General features: G+C 44.6%; 2 protein-coding genes across 2 annotated transcripts; both read left to right on the plus strand.

Annotated features, from left to right (window-relative positions):
* Window positions 1-731: 731 nt before the first annotated feature.
* Window positions 732-8,296, plus strand: LOC124692924. Its single transcript, XM_047226366.1, has 18 exons — window positions 732-1,104; window positions 1,479-1,537; window positions 1,650-1,781; window positions 1,899-2,039; window positions 2,281-2,337; window positions 2,559-2,653; window positions 3,468-3,600; window positions 4,069-4,245; window positions 4,706-4,899; window positions 5,015-5,081; window positions 5,284-5,417; window positions 5,843-5,909; window positions 6,220-6,282; window positions 6,362-6,600; window positions 6,695-6,824; window positions 6,914-7,006; window positions 7,263-7,466; window positions 7,659-8,296. The coding sequence occupies exons 1-18, from the start codon at window positions 747-749 to the stop codon at window positions 7,941-7,943; spliced, it is 2,628 nt and encodes an 875-aa protein (XP_047082322.1). The 5' UTR covers window positions 732-746; the 3' UTR covers window positions 7,944-8,296.
* Window positions 8,297-10,041: 1,745 nt separating this feature from the next.
* Window positions 10,042-13,579, plus strand: LOC124690548 (translation initiation factor IF-2-like). The gene is made up of 7 exons (XM_047223920.1): window positions 10,042-10,188; window positions 10,323-10,776; window positions 10,886-10,978; window positions 11,070-11,165; window positions 11,345-11,440; window positions 11,907-13,051; window positions 13,155-13,579. The coding sequence occupies exons 1-7, from the start codon at window positions 10,042-10,044 to the stop codon at window positions 13,233-13,235; spliced, it is 2,112 nt and encodes a 703-aa protein (XP_047079876.1). The 3' UTR covers window positions 13,236-13,579.
* Window positions 13,580-17,652: the final 4,073 nt, after the last annotated feature.

Here is a 17,652-nt window from a genome sequence, read left to right on the forward strand (position 1 = left end):
GTCGCGGTGTCATCTGCTTAGCATAGGTTGACTTGAGCTTCGTGTTTGTGTAACTTATGTGGGTAACCACCCGGTTGTGCCCCGCACAGTGGCGTGTGGGTGAATGTGGGTGTGGGCTTGGTCCCGTTGTTGTAGCTTCTCGTCCGGTTTTCTCCTAAAAACTGGTTAATTAATGGATGAGACAAAAAAAATTACCTCCGTTTAAAAAAAAAAGATGTATGTTTACAATTCCAAACAATTTAAGAACTAAATTCAAAATACACCCAATGTCACGAAAAGATAAAAGTACAAATGACACCATTCACATATCAATTTATCTTTCTTTTCTCTATATGTATTTTCAAAAAAAATGTATTTCGAAATTAGTTCTGAAAATTCTAGAGATTAGAAAGTCAAATTTTGTGATATTTTTTTTTGGAAATTTCTAGGACCTTATAACTTCAAATTTTGAACAGTTGTATCATTTGAACTTGCGAAATCAGTGGATATTTTTTACCCCAAAAGGTCGGAGCTCTGCAGCAAGTAGGAAGAGGCGAGAAGCGTAACGGAAAGCACAAGAGTAGCGAGAGGGAGAGAGGCACACCGTTCCGTCGTAGCCACAACCACACAAACCCAACACGCATCATCGGCCTCCTCATCCCCCTCCACTCCTCGTCGCCACTCACGCGCCCTGCGTGCCAGAAATGAGATAGAAACCGCCGGCCCGCGCACGGCCGGAGTTCCCCAGCAGCCCCGCCACGCCCCGCATGACGCCGCCGGCGTCCACGTCAGCCCCCGACGCCGGCATGCTCGGCCGCCGCCTCGTGCTGCTCCCGGCGACCGCCGCGGCGTCGCTGGCGCGCGGGGCGCGGAGGAGGGCGCGGATGCGGCTTGGGTGCGTGCTCGAGCACGTGGTCCCACGGCTCGTGGTGGGCTCGGCCGCGCTCGTGGGGGCCGGGGAGGTCATCGCCGCCGCCGCCGTCGCGGGGGGAAGCGGCGGCGCGGGGCACGCCGCCGTGGCATCCACCATCGCGCAGCTGGCCGTCTCGGCCGTGGCGATCGCCTCGGGGGCGTGCCTGTCGACCAAGGTTGACTTCCTATGGCCTCGTATCGAGCAGCTGCCAGGTAGAAGCCCCCTCCATGCTCTTCTATTCCATAGGTGCGATAGCTAATAAGCTTATAGTAATCGCGTTTTAGAAAATCTAAATCGTAGCGTCCTAGCTTTTCTCAGTATGTCTGAAGTAATTGGCTCGCATGCCTGTAACTAGTACTTCGAGGGAAATATGCACGGCACTCTGAAGAGCTTTCTAGAACATCTTGTATTCTTGTAGTATAACATAACAAATCAGTAGTACGGTTTGGTTTTTACTGCTTAGTCGTTGTTGCTGACTTGCTGCAGTGCGGGTTTTTTTTTTCTCACAAAAATAATAATGATAGCCCTATGGCCGCAGACCACTCCTCTTTTGCCTACCTCATACTATTATTCTGTATATACGCAGATACTCTTGTATTTGAAGGAGTGGAGGTGACAGGATACCAAATATTCGAGGATTCAAAGGTGTTAAAGCAGTAGACACATACTCAACAAAATTGTCTACTAATATTTACATACTCACCTGAACTTTATCATTTTAACTCTTTAATTTGACATTCTCGGTTCTGCGATACAGGTGCAGAAAGCAATTGTATTTGCAAGTACAGCTCACGTCGGGCAGTTCAGGAGAACAGGAGACCCATATGTTACACACTGCATACATACTGGCAAAATCTTAGCTGCCTTGGTCCCGTCCACTGGAGAAAGAGTATGGATGCGCTGTCCTTCTTGTTTATATGCATATTTGCATCATGTTTTCCATAGGTTTTAATTGATGACACCTCTCCTTCTATCTTCCCTAATCCCATGATCACATATCATCTAGGCAATCAACACAGTTGTTGCTGGCATTCTTCATGATGTCATTGATGATACAACTGAGAATTTGAAGAGCATAGAGGAGAAATTTGGGGAGGATGTTGCAAGTTTGGTATCTGGTGTTTCAAAATTAAGTTACATAAATCAGGTATTCATATGTTAGTAAATCATCCTATATTAGCATCTCTCTGTTCAGTGCTAGCGTTGATTGATAAGTGCCGTCTCACTACCATTGGCATAGTGCTTATGCGGCTCATCTGTTCCTATTGGCATCTTGAAAGACCATAATCACTGCATTGCAGAAGACTTTTGTGTCGTCACTCGTCAGTACTTTCTTTATTTTCGACATGTTTTTGCTATTGTCCATGACTAATTCCTTTACATTACAGCTACTGCGCAGGCATCGGCAAAAAAACACCGGTGGAAGCACTCTAACTTCTGAGGAAGTATGTTTCCTTCCTGTAGTTTTTCTTGCGTAGTAATGTGGTGATATTAAGTTACTCGCAGTCTCAGAGATTATTAATGTCCACTCTCCTTTCCTATGATTTTTCTTGTTAATGAAAGTGAGTTCCAAACAGCACATTGGCATATTCGCAGTTTGTCATATAAACATATAATGCTGCTCTCAGAGAACTCTGGAATTAATTATCCTCCTGTGGTCAGTCAGGCAAACAATCTGCGTGCTATGTTATTGGGGATGGTTGATGATCCTCGCGTGGTGCTTATCAAGCTGGCAGACCGCTTGCACAATATGCGAACAATGTACGTAATTTTAGGCTTCTCATAAACTTCCTGTACACGTAAAAAATGGCTTGTAATCTGAAGTATTTAATATTTGTCAAGTGATTCAATTGATATAACATTTTTTTGGGGTTGTCATATGACAATATCCTCGACATATCCATGATACATCTTTGTTGCTTCTAATTATTCTCATCAGCATTTTTTGTTCCATCTTACAAGCCTAAAGCCCAAGTGCTAGAATCGGCGATGGAAAGTGAGACATCTAAATACATAGGGTACTAGGAAACTAAATTGGATACACCAGGCTTTGAGTTAAAGCTAATGGATAAATTAGAGCTGAATTCTAGTGATCTTGTTTTCTGTTGTTACTGTGTGCAGTTGAATGGAGGGGAGCTCGTATACAGTAATCATAAGATAAAGAACTGGTATAATACACTAATCATATTCCGTGACTCAGCCCACACTTATTAACTATCTTGTTTGGCTTGTTGCCATCTTGAGGTTTAGTGTATATTTCTCCATCAAGTCAGCAGCAGTACTTATTTTGAATCATTTATGTGCATCAGCATCATAACACAGTCCAATGTATTCAATGCTTCTCGTTTAGTTGCCTTATTACCAGATTCTTAGCATGCTCTGCATGCATTGAGATGCTCCTACACTTAAGTTTAGTACTCCCTCCATCCATAAAAGGATGTCTTAAGTGTATAGAACATCCAAATTTAGACAAATTTAAGACAGCCTTTTACTTTTATGGACAGAGGTGGTATATGCTTTGAAATAGTTATTGGATTATGTAAATGACTCTGCGCTATTCAAATCATTATTTCAGCTATGCTCTTCCCATTCCCAAGGCTGAAGCTGTTGCTCAAGAGACATTGGCTGTCTGGTGCTCACTTGCTTCTCGATTAGGAGTCTGGGCTTTGAAGGCTGAGCTAGAAGATTTATGCTTTGCTGTCCTTCAGGTTTTATTCTATTAAGTATATGGGTTGCCTCCTAAATGTTAATTTATTAATCTGTAACACTTCTACTGTGATAGTTACTCTACTTCTTTTGCCTTTACTTGATGCTGGATACTTGCAAGGTAGAGTGTATGTTCTTATTTGTTGTTTTTTCTCTTCAAATTACACGAGATGCTTTGTCACTTCCGTGGTTACTTGGTTAGTAGTAATTATATTGTTGTAACATAAACGTCTGATGCAAAGATTTTGCATGGCACACCAATCGATGAACCCTTCAAATATGTTGGTTTGATGGTTACGAGCCATTTTGTAATGCATCCTCTTGATCGACTTAATTGTATCTCCATCTTGCATCTGCAATGAGGTTATCATGTTATCTTTTGTTGTAAGTACCAATTTACTCTGTAATACCTTCTCTTATTGTGTGTAATTATTATTTTAAATGATTGTATCTCTGTCAAATTATTGCAGCCCCAAGTTTTCAAGAAAATACGATCTGAACTTACTTCAATGTGGAATTCTACCAGCAAAGATAAAAGCATGAGAAGGTCATCAATTAGAAGTGATGTGCTCGCCTCCACCAAGGAAGTGCCTACAACTTCCACTGATTTATTTAGCTCGAACAACCAAGAACAATCAAATATGCAGGTGAATTTAATTAAATGAATATTGTCATTAGCAACATATACTAAACAATCATTAGTTGTGTATTGACTACCATCGTTATTTCATGATAGTTTCATTTATATTTATCCCATACCCCCTTACCTCAAAACATACTCCCTCCGTTTTTTTACATCACGTTCTAGGTTTAGTCAAAGTCAAACTTGACACGGTTTAGTCAAAGTCAATTGCATAACCAATTGCATACAATTTGAAAATATACTTTATGACAATTCTAATACTATAGATCTTACAATGTAGATGTTGATATTTTTTCCTAAATATCTGGTCAAATTTTACGAAGTTTGACTTTGACTAAAGCCAGAGAGCGAAGTAATTGTGAACGGAGGGAGTACGTATTAATGAATGCAATTCTCATTTTCCTCGACTGGTAGGGTTGATATCTTATCTTCTTAGTAAATATAAATCCTTCCCTTAACTGTAGGATCTGTTGCAAGCTGTATTGCCATTTGACCTCTTTTTGGATCGGAGAAGGCGCTCTGACTTTCTTAATAATCTCCAAAGTAGCTCTGAAGCAGCCATAAGAAGGCCTAAGATTGTTGATGATGCTGCTATTGCATTAACATCTTTAGCAGCTTGTGAGGAAGAACTTCAGCAGGAATTGCTTATATCAACATCGTAAGTTCACATTCTAGTGATTTTAAGTATGCACAATTTTTTGCTCTAGTTGTGTGTATCTGTGAGTTTACTAGTACTATTGAGGTTCTGATTCTTAATTACACTATTTCTTCAGGTATATTCCAGGGATGGAAGTTACGCTGTCAAGTAGACTCAAGAGCTTATATAGCATCTACTGTAAGGTACCATTAGTCAATTGCTTTATAATGAGGAATACATACAAATAGTACTGCTTGTGTCGTTGAGTTCATGTTTCACCAATGTATTATGATCCTAAATTCAAGAACATATGCTGGAATTGTCAGCCTAGTTGAAAGAATTTTCTTCTCATGCCATCTTTTGCATGATGGTTCGTGGGTTACTGACACATTTTTGTATTGGCAGATGAAAAGGAAACATGTAGGCATTAGACAAGTCTACGATGCTCGTGCATTAAGGGTGATTGTTGGAGACAAAGACGGTGCACTGCATGGACCTGCTGTCAGGAGTTGCTACAGCATCCTTGATATAGTACACAGGTTTGTAATGAATTTAATTATTTATCTGGAGCCACCCATGTCAAGAAAATCAAGACATGCTAAAAGTTTGCTACTTGACCAAATAAATGCTCTATTCGATGTATCATGTAGCACCATCTTATTTCTACCACATACTCCCTCCGTTCTTTTTAGTCTACATTCTAGGAAAAATCAGACAAATTAGTAGTGCATTTATTAGTACAGTACTACTTAAATTGGTAAACAACCAGTCCAAGCTACATTGAAAATAGTGACATCCAATAGGTAAAGGAGGACCACTTCGTTTTCCGTATTCTTGTTGACTAAAAGCTATAATGTAGAGTATTTCAGAACAAATTTTAGACCTAGAATGCAGAGTATATTGGCTTTTTTTTCATTATGGATGTTCTTTGTGGCTAATTTATGTGCTTTATCCATATGTGCAGGCTATGGACTCCAATCGATGGGGAGTTTGATGACTACATTATTAACCCTAAGGGTAGTGGTTATCAAGTAAGCATCATCTGGCACCAAGTTAAACATCGTTATACATTGATAGGTATCCTCGGTCACTGGTAGCCAGTTAATTCATGATAAATTAAGGATGGATTAATCCAAAAAGAAAAGTCCAGCATGCTTACTTTTGCACTGGTGTTGCTATAGTCGCCAGCTAATAATGGTATTATGCTGTTCATAGCATGAACTAGCTTAGAGTTGAACCGTGATCTGCTTGTCAAATCAATTATCCCTAGATTTCCTCATTGACTGACTCGTTCCATCCCCTATTTTTATTAAATTTACCTATGGTTATTTTCTATTCTAGTCACTCCATACAGCAGTTCAGGCATCTGATAGCTCACCGCTGGAGGTCCAAATTAGGACCCAGGTAGGTAATTCTCTTCCTTTTTTGTTTGAATGGATGTTTAACAATTTGTCCTGATCCTATTGGTGGTTGTTGTCCACAGCGAATGCATGAGTATGCAGAATATGGACTGGCTGCTCATTGGTTGTACAAGGAGAGAAAAGTTGACACCAGAAGTGGCATCAGTAACAAGATAAGGCAAAGTACATCATTCTCATCGAGTTCTCCAGAAAATGAAAGCTATGTACAAGATGGTGTACCCTCAAAGTATAGTTCTATGAAAGTGGGGCATCCGGTCCTCAGAATTGATGGTAATCACTTACTGGCAGCTGTCATAGTCAGGTATAGCTTCAACATCAATGATAAGCGCACCCCGCTGTTTATTTTGTAAGGTTGTTATTCCAGTTGATACCTGATTGTGTAAGTCAAATTGCAGCGTAGATAAAGGGGGAAAAGAATTGCTTGTTGCCGTACGTTTTACCCTTGAGGCTTCTGAAGATGTAGCTGACCGAAGATCTTCCTTTGAGTTGAAGCGCTGGGAAGCTTATGCCATGCTACATAAGAAGGTTAATCTGACGATAACAATTTTTCTTCCTTGATGGATTCAGCATGTAAGAAGGTTCTTATTTCAAGCTGATATACATACTTGTTTCAGGTTACTGAGAAATGGTGGTGTGCACCAGGACATGGTGACTGGTCAACAAACCTGGAGAAGTACACGTTATGCCGGGATGGTATATTCCATAAGGTTTGCATGGCTTAAACATGACTAATTTTTGTCAACTATGTGCATTTGCTCGTCGGTTTTTGTGTGTTCCTGTGGTTTTGATATGAATGGTCCATGTTGAAATACCATCAAATGTTTTTAGTATGGGACTAGTTGTGCATATGAGTGTAAAAGTTGCTCAAAAAGTGCTGACAATAAGTCACTGTCTGTGTCCTACTTTGTCACTGTAGTTCATATGTTTGATTAATGTACCATACACCTTTAATGTCTTCTGCAGCAAGACCAATTTGGCAGACTTTTGCCAACATTTATTCAAATAATTGAGTTAACCGAAGAGGAAGAGGAGGAGTACTGGATGGTTGTATCTGCAGTATTTGAGGGCAAAGAAACCTCCACTCTGACATCTGAATCAAGCAACACTGATAGATCAACTTCTGACCTTCCAATCTCTACCCCCTTGAGTGATCCCATCAATAATAAGGTTAGCATGCTGTTGCCATCTCTCACATGTACTACCTCTGTCTAAAACTAGGTGTCTCGCTTTTGTCTAAATATGGATGTATCTAGATGCATTTTAATTAGAGATACATCCGTGTCTAGATAAAGTTGAGACATGAGTACTTCATTTTGTGAAAGCCCAATTCTCACTATTTATTCAATACGCTCCATATAGGTGCATTTGCTCAGGACAATGCTTCAGTGGGAGGAGCAAGTGCGCCGTCGAGCATGGCTGGCGGAGAGAAGTCTCGGTGCGGGAACACTCACCGAGCCAATCCTTCGCGAGGTTGCCATCATCTGCTGGCCTCATGGTAAGATAATGAGGATGACTACTGGCAGCACAGCCGCCGACGCTGGTAGAAGAATGGGTGTGGACGGGAAGCTGCTTTGGGTCAATGGTCAGCTGGTGCTGCCCCAAACCGAGCTCAAGGATGGGGATATAGTGGAAGTGAGGACGTAGTTGCGATTTCCTCCACCCATTTCTCATGGCAATTGATCAGATTGGCTCATTGATCAAGGGATGCAATATATGTACACAGATGAAACCTCGAAGTGTACAGTCCACCTGTGGAAATAATCGAAGGTAGCAGGCATCCTCCTTCAAAAGAAGGGAAGCAGGAGTTGATACAGGGAGTAACGAAGCGTTGTATTCTGTACATATGCGACCAGGTACCAACTGTACGTGTCCTTGTTCACAGCAGTAGTGTAAATTTCAGCATGTAAAAACCTGTAGTAAGTGTAATATGTACAGGCAGTTCTCTGGTGTGCCGATGGATCTCTGTACATAATGGTGACTGTCCCATGTCTCGATCACTTGAACTTCTTCAGTGTCGAACGAGGAACGAGCCGCACAATTCGCCAGTGCATTTGTACATTAGTTCTAACTACTATAGAAAGTTAGAAACTGAGCAAATACAAACAATGAGTATAAAGAGAAAATAAAATTCTGGGCTGTGCTAAAGAGAGATCGTTGATTTTCTTTTTTTTGTGTCGTCAGCAACCTTTTTTTTTTCATGCAAAATATACATACAATTTTTCACACAGGAAACTGGGCTCGTTTCACACGGGAGTATGTGAGAATCGATTACGTTTCTATTATCTCCGCAATAATAACGTGGGGTAACCAATGAAGCAACAAATAGCGAAACGACCTCGGTTCTTGGCCGAACAAGGAAAGTCTCAACACGTCAGAATGAATGCCTTCCAAATTGGCCAAATGAACCATGTTTACACGTTACGCTGTCACTCGACCAACGGGGACAGATCTGCTTACGGGCCCCTGGGCCCACGCGCAGCGACTTGGCGGACGACTGCTTACGGGGCACGCCGAGTTCTGCAAACATTCAAAATAAGAGGGTAAGAGCATCTCCAACAGAGGCTCTAAAATTTGGCGCTGTAAAAGTTGTTTGCAGCGCGCTCGATTCGGATATAGCGCGCGGCACCGACGCGTGCTTCGCCAGAGGCTCTATTTTACAGCGCAACCACGAAGCCGAAAAACAACCCTTCACCGGAGGTCGTAAAATAGAGCTCCACAAACAAGTTTCTTCAACATTCATAGAACAAACAAGATCAAACAAGCTACAAATAAATCTGAAAAATTCAACTAAATTACTGTGCATTATCCATGTAGCTAGAAATTGATATAGCTAGCAAGCTAGCAATCGAATCTCCATGCGCGGCCGGCCGAAATTAGTTCGTGCGTGCGTGCGCGGCCACATCAATCGAGTCCGCGCGCGGCCGAATCGAGTCTAGCTAGCCACAACAATCGAAATCGAGTCCGTGCCTGCGTGCGCGGCCGGCGGAGCTCGCGGCGCGGCGGCCAACGGAGCTCGTAGCGCGGCGCCCGGCGGAGCTCGCGGGGGGCCGACGGAGCTCGCGGAGACGGCGGTCGACGGAGCTCGCGGGCGGCGGCCGGCGGAGCTTGCGGGGAGGCCGGCGGATCTCGCAACACGGCGGCCGACGGAGCTCGCACGGCGGCCGACGGAGCTCGCGGCGACGGCGATCGGTGGAGCTCGCGGGGAGGCGGCCGACGGAGCTCGCAGGGCGGCCGACGGAGCTCGCGGGGCGGCGGCCGGCGGAGCTCGGTGGGAGGCGGCCGGCGAAGCTTGCAGCACGGCGGCCGGTGGAACTCGCGATGCGGCGGTCGGCAGAGCGAGAGCGGTTTCTTTTCGCGCGAGCGGTTCCGGCTTACGGCGCGCGGTGGCCGGCGCACTAGATATGCCGCTTTGGATAGCGCAAACTACCGCGCGCACTAAAATATTTACAGCGCGACCTATTTTACAGCGTCTGCTGGAGGGCGCAAAAACGCGTTTGGCGCTGTATATTGGCAGTTTTTTTAGCGCGCGTCCAGTTTGCAGCCTCTGTTGGAGATGCTCTAAAGTGGTAGTAAACCCTAACGGTCACCAAATCCCTCCTCCGCGCCCGATCCAATCCTATATAAGCCCTCGCCCCCCAGCTGCCCCGCCGCATCTCAGCATTTCAGCCGCGCAGCACCACATCGGAGAGAGATCGAGGAGGTAGGTGAGGGAAGGGGAGGGAAGGACTGTGATACGCGAGAGATGGAGGCGGTGGTGGCGTGCGACATGGCCGCCATGGACTTCAACGCGCTCTCCCGCCGCGAGCTCCAGGCGCTCTGCAAGCTCAACGGCGTCCGCGCCAACATGACCAACCTCGCCATGGTCGAGGCCCTCCACTCCCTCCCCTCGGTAAGGCCCGATTCCTCCACTCCGATTCACGCTATTTTTTTTCCTCACGGATGTTTCGTTGCGGGATTCGTCGGCGACGGCGATTTTGGGTGTGGGGTGGTTGTTTGATGTTTCGGTGCTTTGTTACGGATTAGGTGGACGGGATCGACCAGATCGGCACCACGCTCTGCCTCCCGACCCCGGGCAAGTCGGCGATGAAGTCGGCCCTGCGGACCGCGCCGGCGTCAGACCAGCAGCAGCCGCAGCAAGGGAGCCCGCTCCCCCGCGGTCGGCGCGTGTCCCTCAAGTCGCCGGAGGCCTTCCAGACGGACCGCGAGCGGGGTCTCGTCAAGGAGATCGTCAGGACCCCCGGCGTGGCGCTGCGCAGCACCAACCGCCGCCCGCGCGCCACGCCCGCACCCACCCCGACCCCAGCGACTCTGCGGAGGAGCCAGCGGTCCACGGCCCGGAAGGCCGCGGCGCCGGTGGAGGTCGACGTGGCGACTGCAAGGAGGTCCGCTAGGAAGACGGCGAAACTGAACATGGCGATTGATTTTGACCAGGAGGATGATGAAGCAGAGAACGCGCAGGGAGTAGAAGAGACCAAGGGTGGGTGAGAGCGATTTGCTTTCCTTCCCCTAATCGATCGCTTCGTTTGGCTGTTCGATTGCCTGCTGGAAGCGGTTTCTGATTGCGAATTCTGTGATCATTCCTACAGGTGCTGCTTCTGATGGCCCTGAGGAGGAGGAGGTTATTACAAAGCTTATGGAAGGAAACAACGAAGCGGATGAACCAGAGCAGGGTGAGGAAGGTGAGATCTGAATTATACACGTGTGCTTTGATGTTATTTGTATGATTCTGCATTGTTACTGAATACTGACGCGAATTTCATGGTTATGCAGTGGCTTCTTCTGTTGCGCCGATTGAATGTGCTGACAAGAGCTGTGATGATTCCAAGGTGGAGGAAGCTGTGGAAGAACCTACCAAGCTCCAGGAAGGTGATGAGATGGTCCATTTCACCCATGCATTTCAGTATCCTCCCACTAGCTCCTTGATTAGCACCCAGATTGTGGCCGGCCTTTTAGAATTCACCAATTTTTTCCTTGTTTTATATATGTAGTACTGTTTAAGACTCTGCAAGGTGGCAGTTACTGATGTGAATTCGTGATTGTGGCAGTTGTTTCTTTTGTTGCGCTGATTGAATCTGCTGAAAAGAGCTGTGATAATTCTAAGGTGGAGGAAGTTGTGGAAGAGGCTACCAAGCCCCAGGAAGGTGAGATGATTCATTTCACCCATGCTTCAGAATCCTTCCATATGCTCCTTGACTATGGCATTTCAGAATTCATCAATCTGTTCTTTGCTTCATCTGTACTATTTAAGGCTACACTTTGTCAGTTAAAGTTTCATCCATTTGTTTCTTGTTTTATCTGTACTGATTAAGTCTAAATTGTGGCATTTCGAAATATATTCATTTGTAGAACACTGAATTACTGCACTAGGACTGAAATGATGTTCATATTTCATCCATTTATCTTTAGTGATCACCTTATTGTTGCTTTCTGAAATATACCCATGTGTTCCTTGTTTTATCTACAGCAATTACGACTGAGCTGTGGCATTTTAAATACATAATATTACATCCGTCTTTCACTTGCTTGATCACTAGTTGTTGAGTTGCTAATAATTGAGTCTTTTATAGGCTGGTTTGATATCGCTAATTTTTAACCATGATGGAACAGGAGCTGCAATTGGGGAAGAACAGATGCTTGTCAACATTAAGGAGTCAGTCATGGAAGATTCACCAATCTTCGGCGTCCTTTCCAAGGTGGCACCTGAAACAGCCATGAAGAACTTTGAAAATGCCTCAACTGAGGGCTTTGGTAGCTGGTCACCTGTGTTGGAGATAGCTGATGAGATCAACTGTGCCAGTGAAGATAAGGAAGATGCTGCCGTTGAAGTGCCCAAGGAAGGCGTCAAGGAAGATGCTACCAGTCCCACCTTTGAGGCGGCTGATGCTGATAGCAAGATTATCCTAGCCGATGTGACAGAAAAGGAAGTCGATGCTGATGAGCTGCCTCAGGCTGATACAACAGACGATGAGAGTGCTGAGGAATATGGCCGCAATGGAAAGAGCAGTGATGAAACTGACCTCACTGAAGAGAGTAGCCAGGAGGATGGCCTTGATGAGGATGAGGATGCCAGCGAAGATAATGAAGTTGATTTCAGTCCCAGCGCTGAGGCTGATGATGCACCTAACAAGATGACCCCAGCTGCTGTGACAGAGAAGAAAGTCGCTGCTGATGAGTTACCACAGGTTGATCCAATAGAAGATGAGAGTGAAAGTGACCTCACTGAAGAGAGTAGCGAGGAGGATGAGGATATGGAGAATGTTAACCTGACAGTCGATGGAGAGAGTGATGAGACCATTGAGGCGAGCAACTCCACTGAAGTGAACTTTGATTCAGATGAAGAAGAGGAGCTCGAGATGCTTGAGATAGGTGAAGAAATGAAGGATTATGACCCTCTCACTGGAGAGGAAGATGATTTCAGCGGTGATCTGTCATCAGAGTTTGACAGTATTGATTTTAGTGATGCTGAAACTGAAAGCAACAGCTCTCCTGTGGCACTGGAGGGAATCCACGCTGCTGCTCCCTCGTCTGCAGCCAAGAATGTTGACTCTACCATCACTGAAGATATAGTATCCAGCGAGGGGGATGAGGTTTCTCAGCACGTGGAGACCACTGTCGAGTCCTTGGATAAGGTCGCCAGCACAGAGGCTAAGAAAGAAGAGTGTGCAAAGGAGAAGAAGCAGGTGAACGTCGGAGAGGGAATGAGCCTAAGGAAGCTTAAAAGCGCTTACAAGGAGAGCCTTATTGCTGCCAAGGTAATTGCAGACCTCTGATGGTACCAATATTTCATCGTATCCACTGATTTGTCTACTGTAAATTGAACACTGGCTTATACTACCTGCTCTTCATCTGCTGCAGGAAGGGAAGAAGCTGACCATCGATGCCGACGAAGGCACCAGGGCGGTGCTTGCGGAGCTGGACGATAACGCTAAATGCTGATCGCGGCAAGTGTTCACAAGATCCATCATGCATCTGCTGGGACTGAATAAAGGAGAGAGGGAGCTCTAGTTGTGAAGTGATAACGAAGGCTTTGCTCTTTTTTTTTCATTTCCAAATGCTGCGGTGGAGCGAATGCTCAAGTTTTCGTGTGTGTGTAGAGAGCATCTGGTTGTTGAAACCATGGTTTCTCTGAACCAACCTGCTGTTCGTGTGGGTTCTCTCCCACCTTTTTTTCGTTCTTCCGGTCATTTGGTGTCAGTTCCGTGGTATGTCGAATGCATATGGATTACTACAAGGGGTTGACCAAACTGTGCCTTGTTAATCGTATACATGGATATTAGCAATTTCCACTACTTGCGTTGTTTGCTTCGCCAACTTTCCATAGCTCACAGGTAAGCTCAGTACGGCCTGCGAGCCGATGCTCCTTGTACTGGCTGGGAGGGGCTTGCCCAGACTTTGTTTCAGTCTTGGTTGCCAGCGATATTGCTGTGTACGATGGTTAATGGAATCCCATTAGCACGTCAAGAACTATGATGTGTACACTTGATACATGTAACATGGTTGATCTGTGAGAACTTTGCTAAAGTTACCTCTACCTGGTTTGACACTCAATCTCAAGAGGAGAGGGAGATGGTTGTCTTGCTGAATCGCACTCTTGGTTAATGCCTAATCACAGAATCCGACGCACGATAGTTGTTCGGATCGTTCATTGTTTCCCCCAGTTCTGGTGAATCAGTCTCGGCGTGCAATTCACTGAGCTAATTGCGCAAGTTAATTTTGGCCTCTTACGACAATATGATTGCATAGTGGGAATATGAAACTACAATTAAACTAGAGAGAGAGTAATATAAACACGGAGTTTTTTTTTTTACCAAACTACACAGCAAAAGATTTATTTTTAAAATGGGGCAAAAACTTTGCCCCAATTTAAGTTTGACAAAAACTAAAAGAAAATCACAACCGGCTGCACTCTTCTCGCATTATTTCACTCAACATTTTAGCACCCACAAGCACCCAAAGGTAGGTTAGGATAAGAGGTATTAGCATAGTTACATCAACTTGTCGAACGGGAGCAAATTCATACAACAACTTGCAAAAGTGTAAGTAGTAGTACATAAACTTGCACCGAGGAAGCAAATAGGTACAAAAGTAATCAAAAGGTGACATGTAGCATTTGAAAGTGCATAGAGCCCCATGAACTAATGTTTGCATTGAGTCATATGTGTAGGAGTTGTTCATAGGCAATGCTTGAACCATTAGTTAGCTTCAAGGTTGCAATACGAAGAAATGAGGTGCAAGTTCAAGATGAGTCAACTCAGAGAGCTCACATGCTTGAAGCTTGCCATTCATATGTGTTCATGGATATGTGAAATTGCAGCGAAGAAGAAGCTCATCCATAGTGGAGTATGGGGGAGCAATCCGCAAGACCTCATCTTCATCAAGCAAGCTCAATCAAGAACGGTGTTTCATCTTGTTGCGGTCAAGATCGTAATCATCGATCTCAAGTGGAATGCGCAAGGTTAAGGTTTGCGCTTGATAGGTTTCTTTCTTACCGGTCTCGTGGTTTAGTTGGGAGACTGGGTTATAGGTTAATTGCCGCACTATCAAGGGGCTCTCGAGTGAGTAACTCGATCGTATCATTCGGGGAGAGCTCAAACCTTTACATCCTTGCATCATTTTTCTTGGTTATTATTTGTATCTTATGCATATGGTGTTTTAGAGCTTGTGCTTATTCTCATGATAAGCTCTAGTTCATCGAAAACGAATTTCACATAAAATACTTGTTGCATTTCGATATTGGAGTTTTCTCGGTTCATTGTATTGTGAGGTTTCACATATAAATTCATGAAAAATCTATCCCACATGTTATTAATATTTTATCTCCTTGTGGTCTAGCTTTTTTTATCCTCTTTACAACAAAATTGGTTTCACTTAAATCCGAGTTTCCTAACTCAAGTTGTTGAATTTTTCCTATTGGAGGTGTTGCTAGTTTATCTGTTTTAGATAGGTTAAAAATTTCCCCATTTAATCTTGTTCTCCATGTTTGTACTATGATGTTTCCCTGAATGACCTTGTAGAGCTTTTTTTGTGATTTTAACAAGCCCAATACCATCAAATTTGGAGTCTGGATGTGAAAATGGTGACGTTTTCAGTGTGGGGTGCGCTACCGGCCAGAGTGGTCCGGCCACAGGCCAGCCTTAGTCCGGCCAGGATCCGTGCACGAAAACTGTGCCCGGAATGGTCCAACCTTGGGTGGACGAGTCTGGCCGACCAGAATGGTCCGGTGAAAGTGCATGGAGCCCCCATGTGTGGTTTTGGTAATTAATGACAATCCCTATGGACTAATGTTTGCATTGAGTTATATTTGTAGGAGTTGTCCATAGGCAATGCTTGAACCATATGTTGGCTTCAAGGTTGCAATAAGAAGAAATTGATGAAGGATATCAAGTGTCAAGTATGTCTTGAAGATGAAGATGAAGTGAGCCCTCAAGTTACTTCAAGACATCAACATGATGAAGAATGAAGAAATAAAGTGCAAGTTCAAGATGAGCCAACTCGAAGAGATCATATGCTTGAAGCTTGCCATCCATATGGTGTTCATGGATATGTGAAGACGCGCCGAAGAAGAAGCTCTCCCATAGTGGAGTATGGGGGAGCATTTCGCATGACTTCATCAAGCAAGCACAATCAAGAACGACGTTCCATCTTTGTTGCGGTCAAGACCATCATCATCAAGCTCAAGTCGAATGCGCAAGGTTAAGGTTTTCTCTTGATATGGTTTCTTTCTCACTGGTCTAATGGTGTAGTTGGAGACCTGTTTATAGTTTAGTTGTCATACTATCAAGAGGGCTCTCGAGTGAGTAACTCGATCGTATCCTTCGGAGAGCTCAAACCTTTGCATCCTTGCATCATCTTTCTTGGTTGTTATTTGGATCTTATCCATGTGATGTTTTAGGGTGTGGTGACCCTGCATACCACTGCATGGTGTAGTATGCCAGTCGTTGATATAACATTCACGAAGTACCAATCCGCAAATATTACATCCCTCAGAGTAGTACAACAGAACATAGCAGGTCCATAACTCATTCATTTATTATTACAAGCATAATATACATATCATCTCGGAGCTCCTCTTGGGTCCTAAGAGGTATACTCCTGGGTTCGAGGTGAACCCGTCTCAACTTACAATATAGAAGTCTTACTAATTTATACATTTATTCCCTCGAGCAGTTAAGTACTACGAGTTCGCACTGCTCGGATTCTAATACTACTAGGTAGGTCTACACATGATCTCCTCCGGATCCCTCCCCGGTTCCGTAGACTATGAGGTAGTCTACACCTTTGACACCTCCAGAGAGGTCTGGTTCTTCATAGCCGATGATGTCGGCTCCTTCGAGGTTGTCGTTGTCCTCCTCCGGGTGGTTCGGACAATCTAAGCGGGGATTTAAGAGTGGTATGAGTACGAGCGTACTCAACAAGTTCATTATAGAAAAGAGGTGTTTAATGCACTAGCTACGATATCGGACCGTAAAGTCTAATACCAATGCAGGTTTTGATAAACATTTCTTCAAGAGGTTGCTTTTATTTCAAAGAACTATGTCCGTCGGCCTTCACCGGTTTACTAGAACTTCATGGAGTTCCTTTCCGGCAGCGTTCGCAGTTCCAAATCCCGGAACGAGGAGTGACGAGTCATGATTCATTACACTCTGCGAGAGGTGTGTTGCTTTACCCATAAGAGATCTTATCCTTGGTGCCAACCGGGCAGCTTTCCCGTCCACACTTCCTTTGGTGTGAGGCCCGGTATAAGGTCATAGCCAATCATATTCCTCCGCTACCTCGCACACCCACCCTTTGTTGCACACCCCGACCCTGGGTACTCGTCGGTCCCATTATTCCCATGTTAGGGTGGACCCCGACCACGACGACAGTTCTGGGCTCATACCATAAACTCCTTCGCCGGTAGCTGCAACCCATCATAGACCGCAATACCATGGGGAACTTTAGGCTTCCCCAGCCTACCGCTTGCTCTTCGGGCGACAAGTGTACTACGGACAAAGTCGTGGGGAACTTTAGGCTTCCCCGACCTACCGCTTGCCCCCGACAGATGACAAGTGTCTACGGTAAAGCGCGTCCGTTGATGTACAAGAGGTGGAAATACGATTGACTATTCCGTCCCACTCCGGATCTTATGGTTAACACGGGTATTACGGCACAAGAATCACTGGACGACATTTGTTGTTTAATCCTAGATGGATATAAACCCTTGCAATGGAACCTCCACCATATCAACACAATCCATGGTTCCATTGCCAACCACATAGTCATATTCATAGTTATGAAAGTAGTGGTTTTGCTTTTGATGCGATAGTGATAAACATAGTACTTTGCAAGTAATTTGGTAAAAATACTCAAATGA

Source organism: Lolium rigidum, chromosome 2 (genome assembly GCF_022539505.1).
Source record: "Lolium rigidum isolate FL_2022 chromosome 2, APGP_CSIRO_Lrig_0.1, whole genome shotgun sequence".
In the NCBI taxonomy this organism is placed as follows: domain Eukaryota; kingdom Viridiplantae; phylum Streptophyta; class Magnoliopsida; order Poales; family Poaceae; genus Lolium; species Lolium rigidum.

What these genes read in the sequence shown, in the direction of transcription:
- LOC124692924 (XM_047226366.1), top strand. Translation starts at nt 747, where the DNA reads ATGACGCCGCCGGCGTCCACGTCAGCCCCCGACGCCGGCATGCTCGGC. An exon ending in TTGCACAATATGCGAACAAT is followed by an intron (nt 2,654 to 3,467) that starts GTACGTAATTTT and finishes TCATTATTTCAG; the next exon opens with CTATGCTCTTCCCATTCCCA. An exon ending in ATGCCATGCTACATAAGAAG is followed by an intron (nt 6,825 to 6,913) that starts GTTAATCTGACG and finishes TACTTGTTTCAG; the next exon opens with GTTACTGAGAAATGGTGGTG.
- LOC124690548 (XM_047223920.1), top strand. Translation starts at nt 10,042, where the DNA reads ATGGAGGCGGTGGTGGCGTGCGACATGGCCGCCATGGACTTCAACGCG. An exon ending in CCCTCCACTCCCTCCCCTCG is followed by an intron (nt 10,189 to 10,322) that starts GTAAGGCCCGAT and finishes GTTACGGATTAG; the next exon opens with GTGGACGGGATCGACCAGAT. An exon ending in GGCTACCAAGCCCCAGGAAG is followed by an intron (nt 11,441 to 11,906) that starts GTGAGATGATTC and finishes ATGATGGAACAG; the next exon opens with GAGCTGCAATTGGGGAAGAA.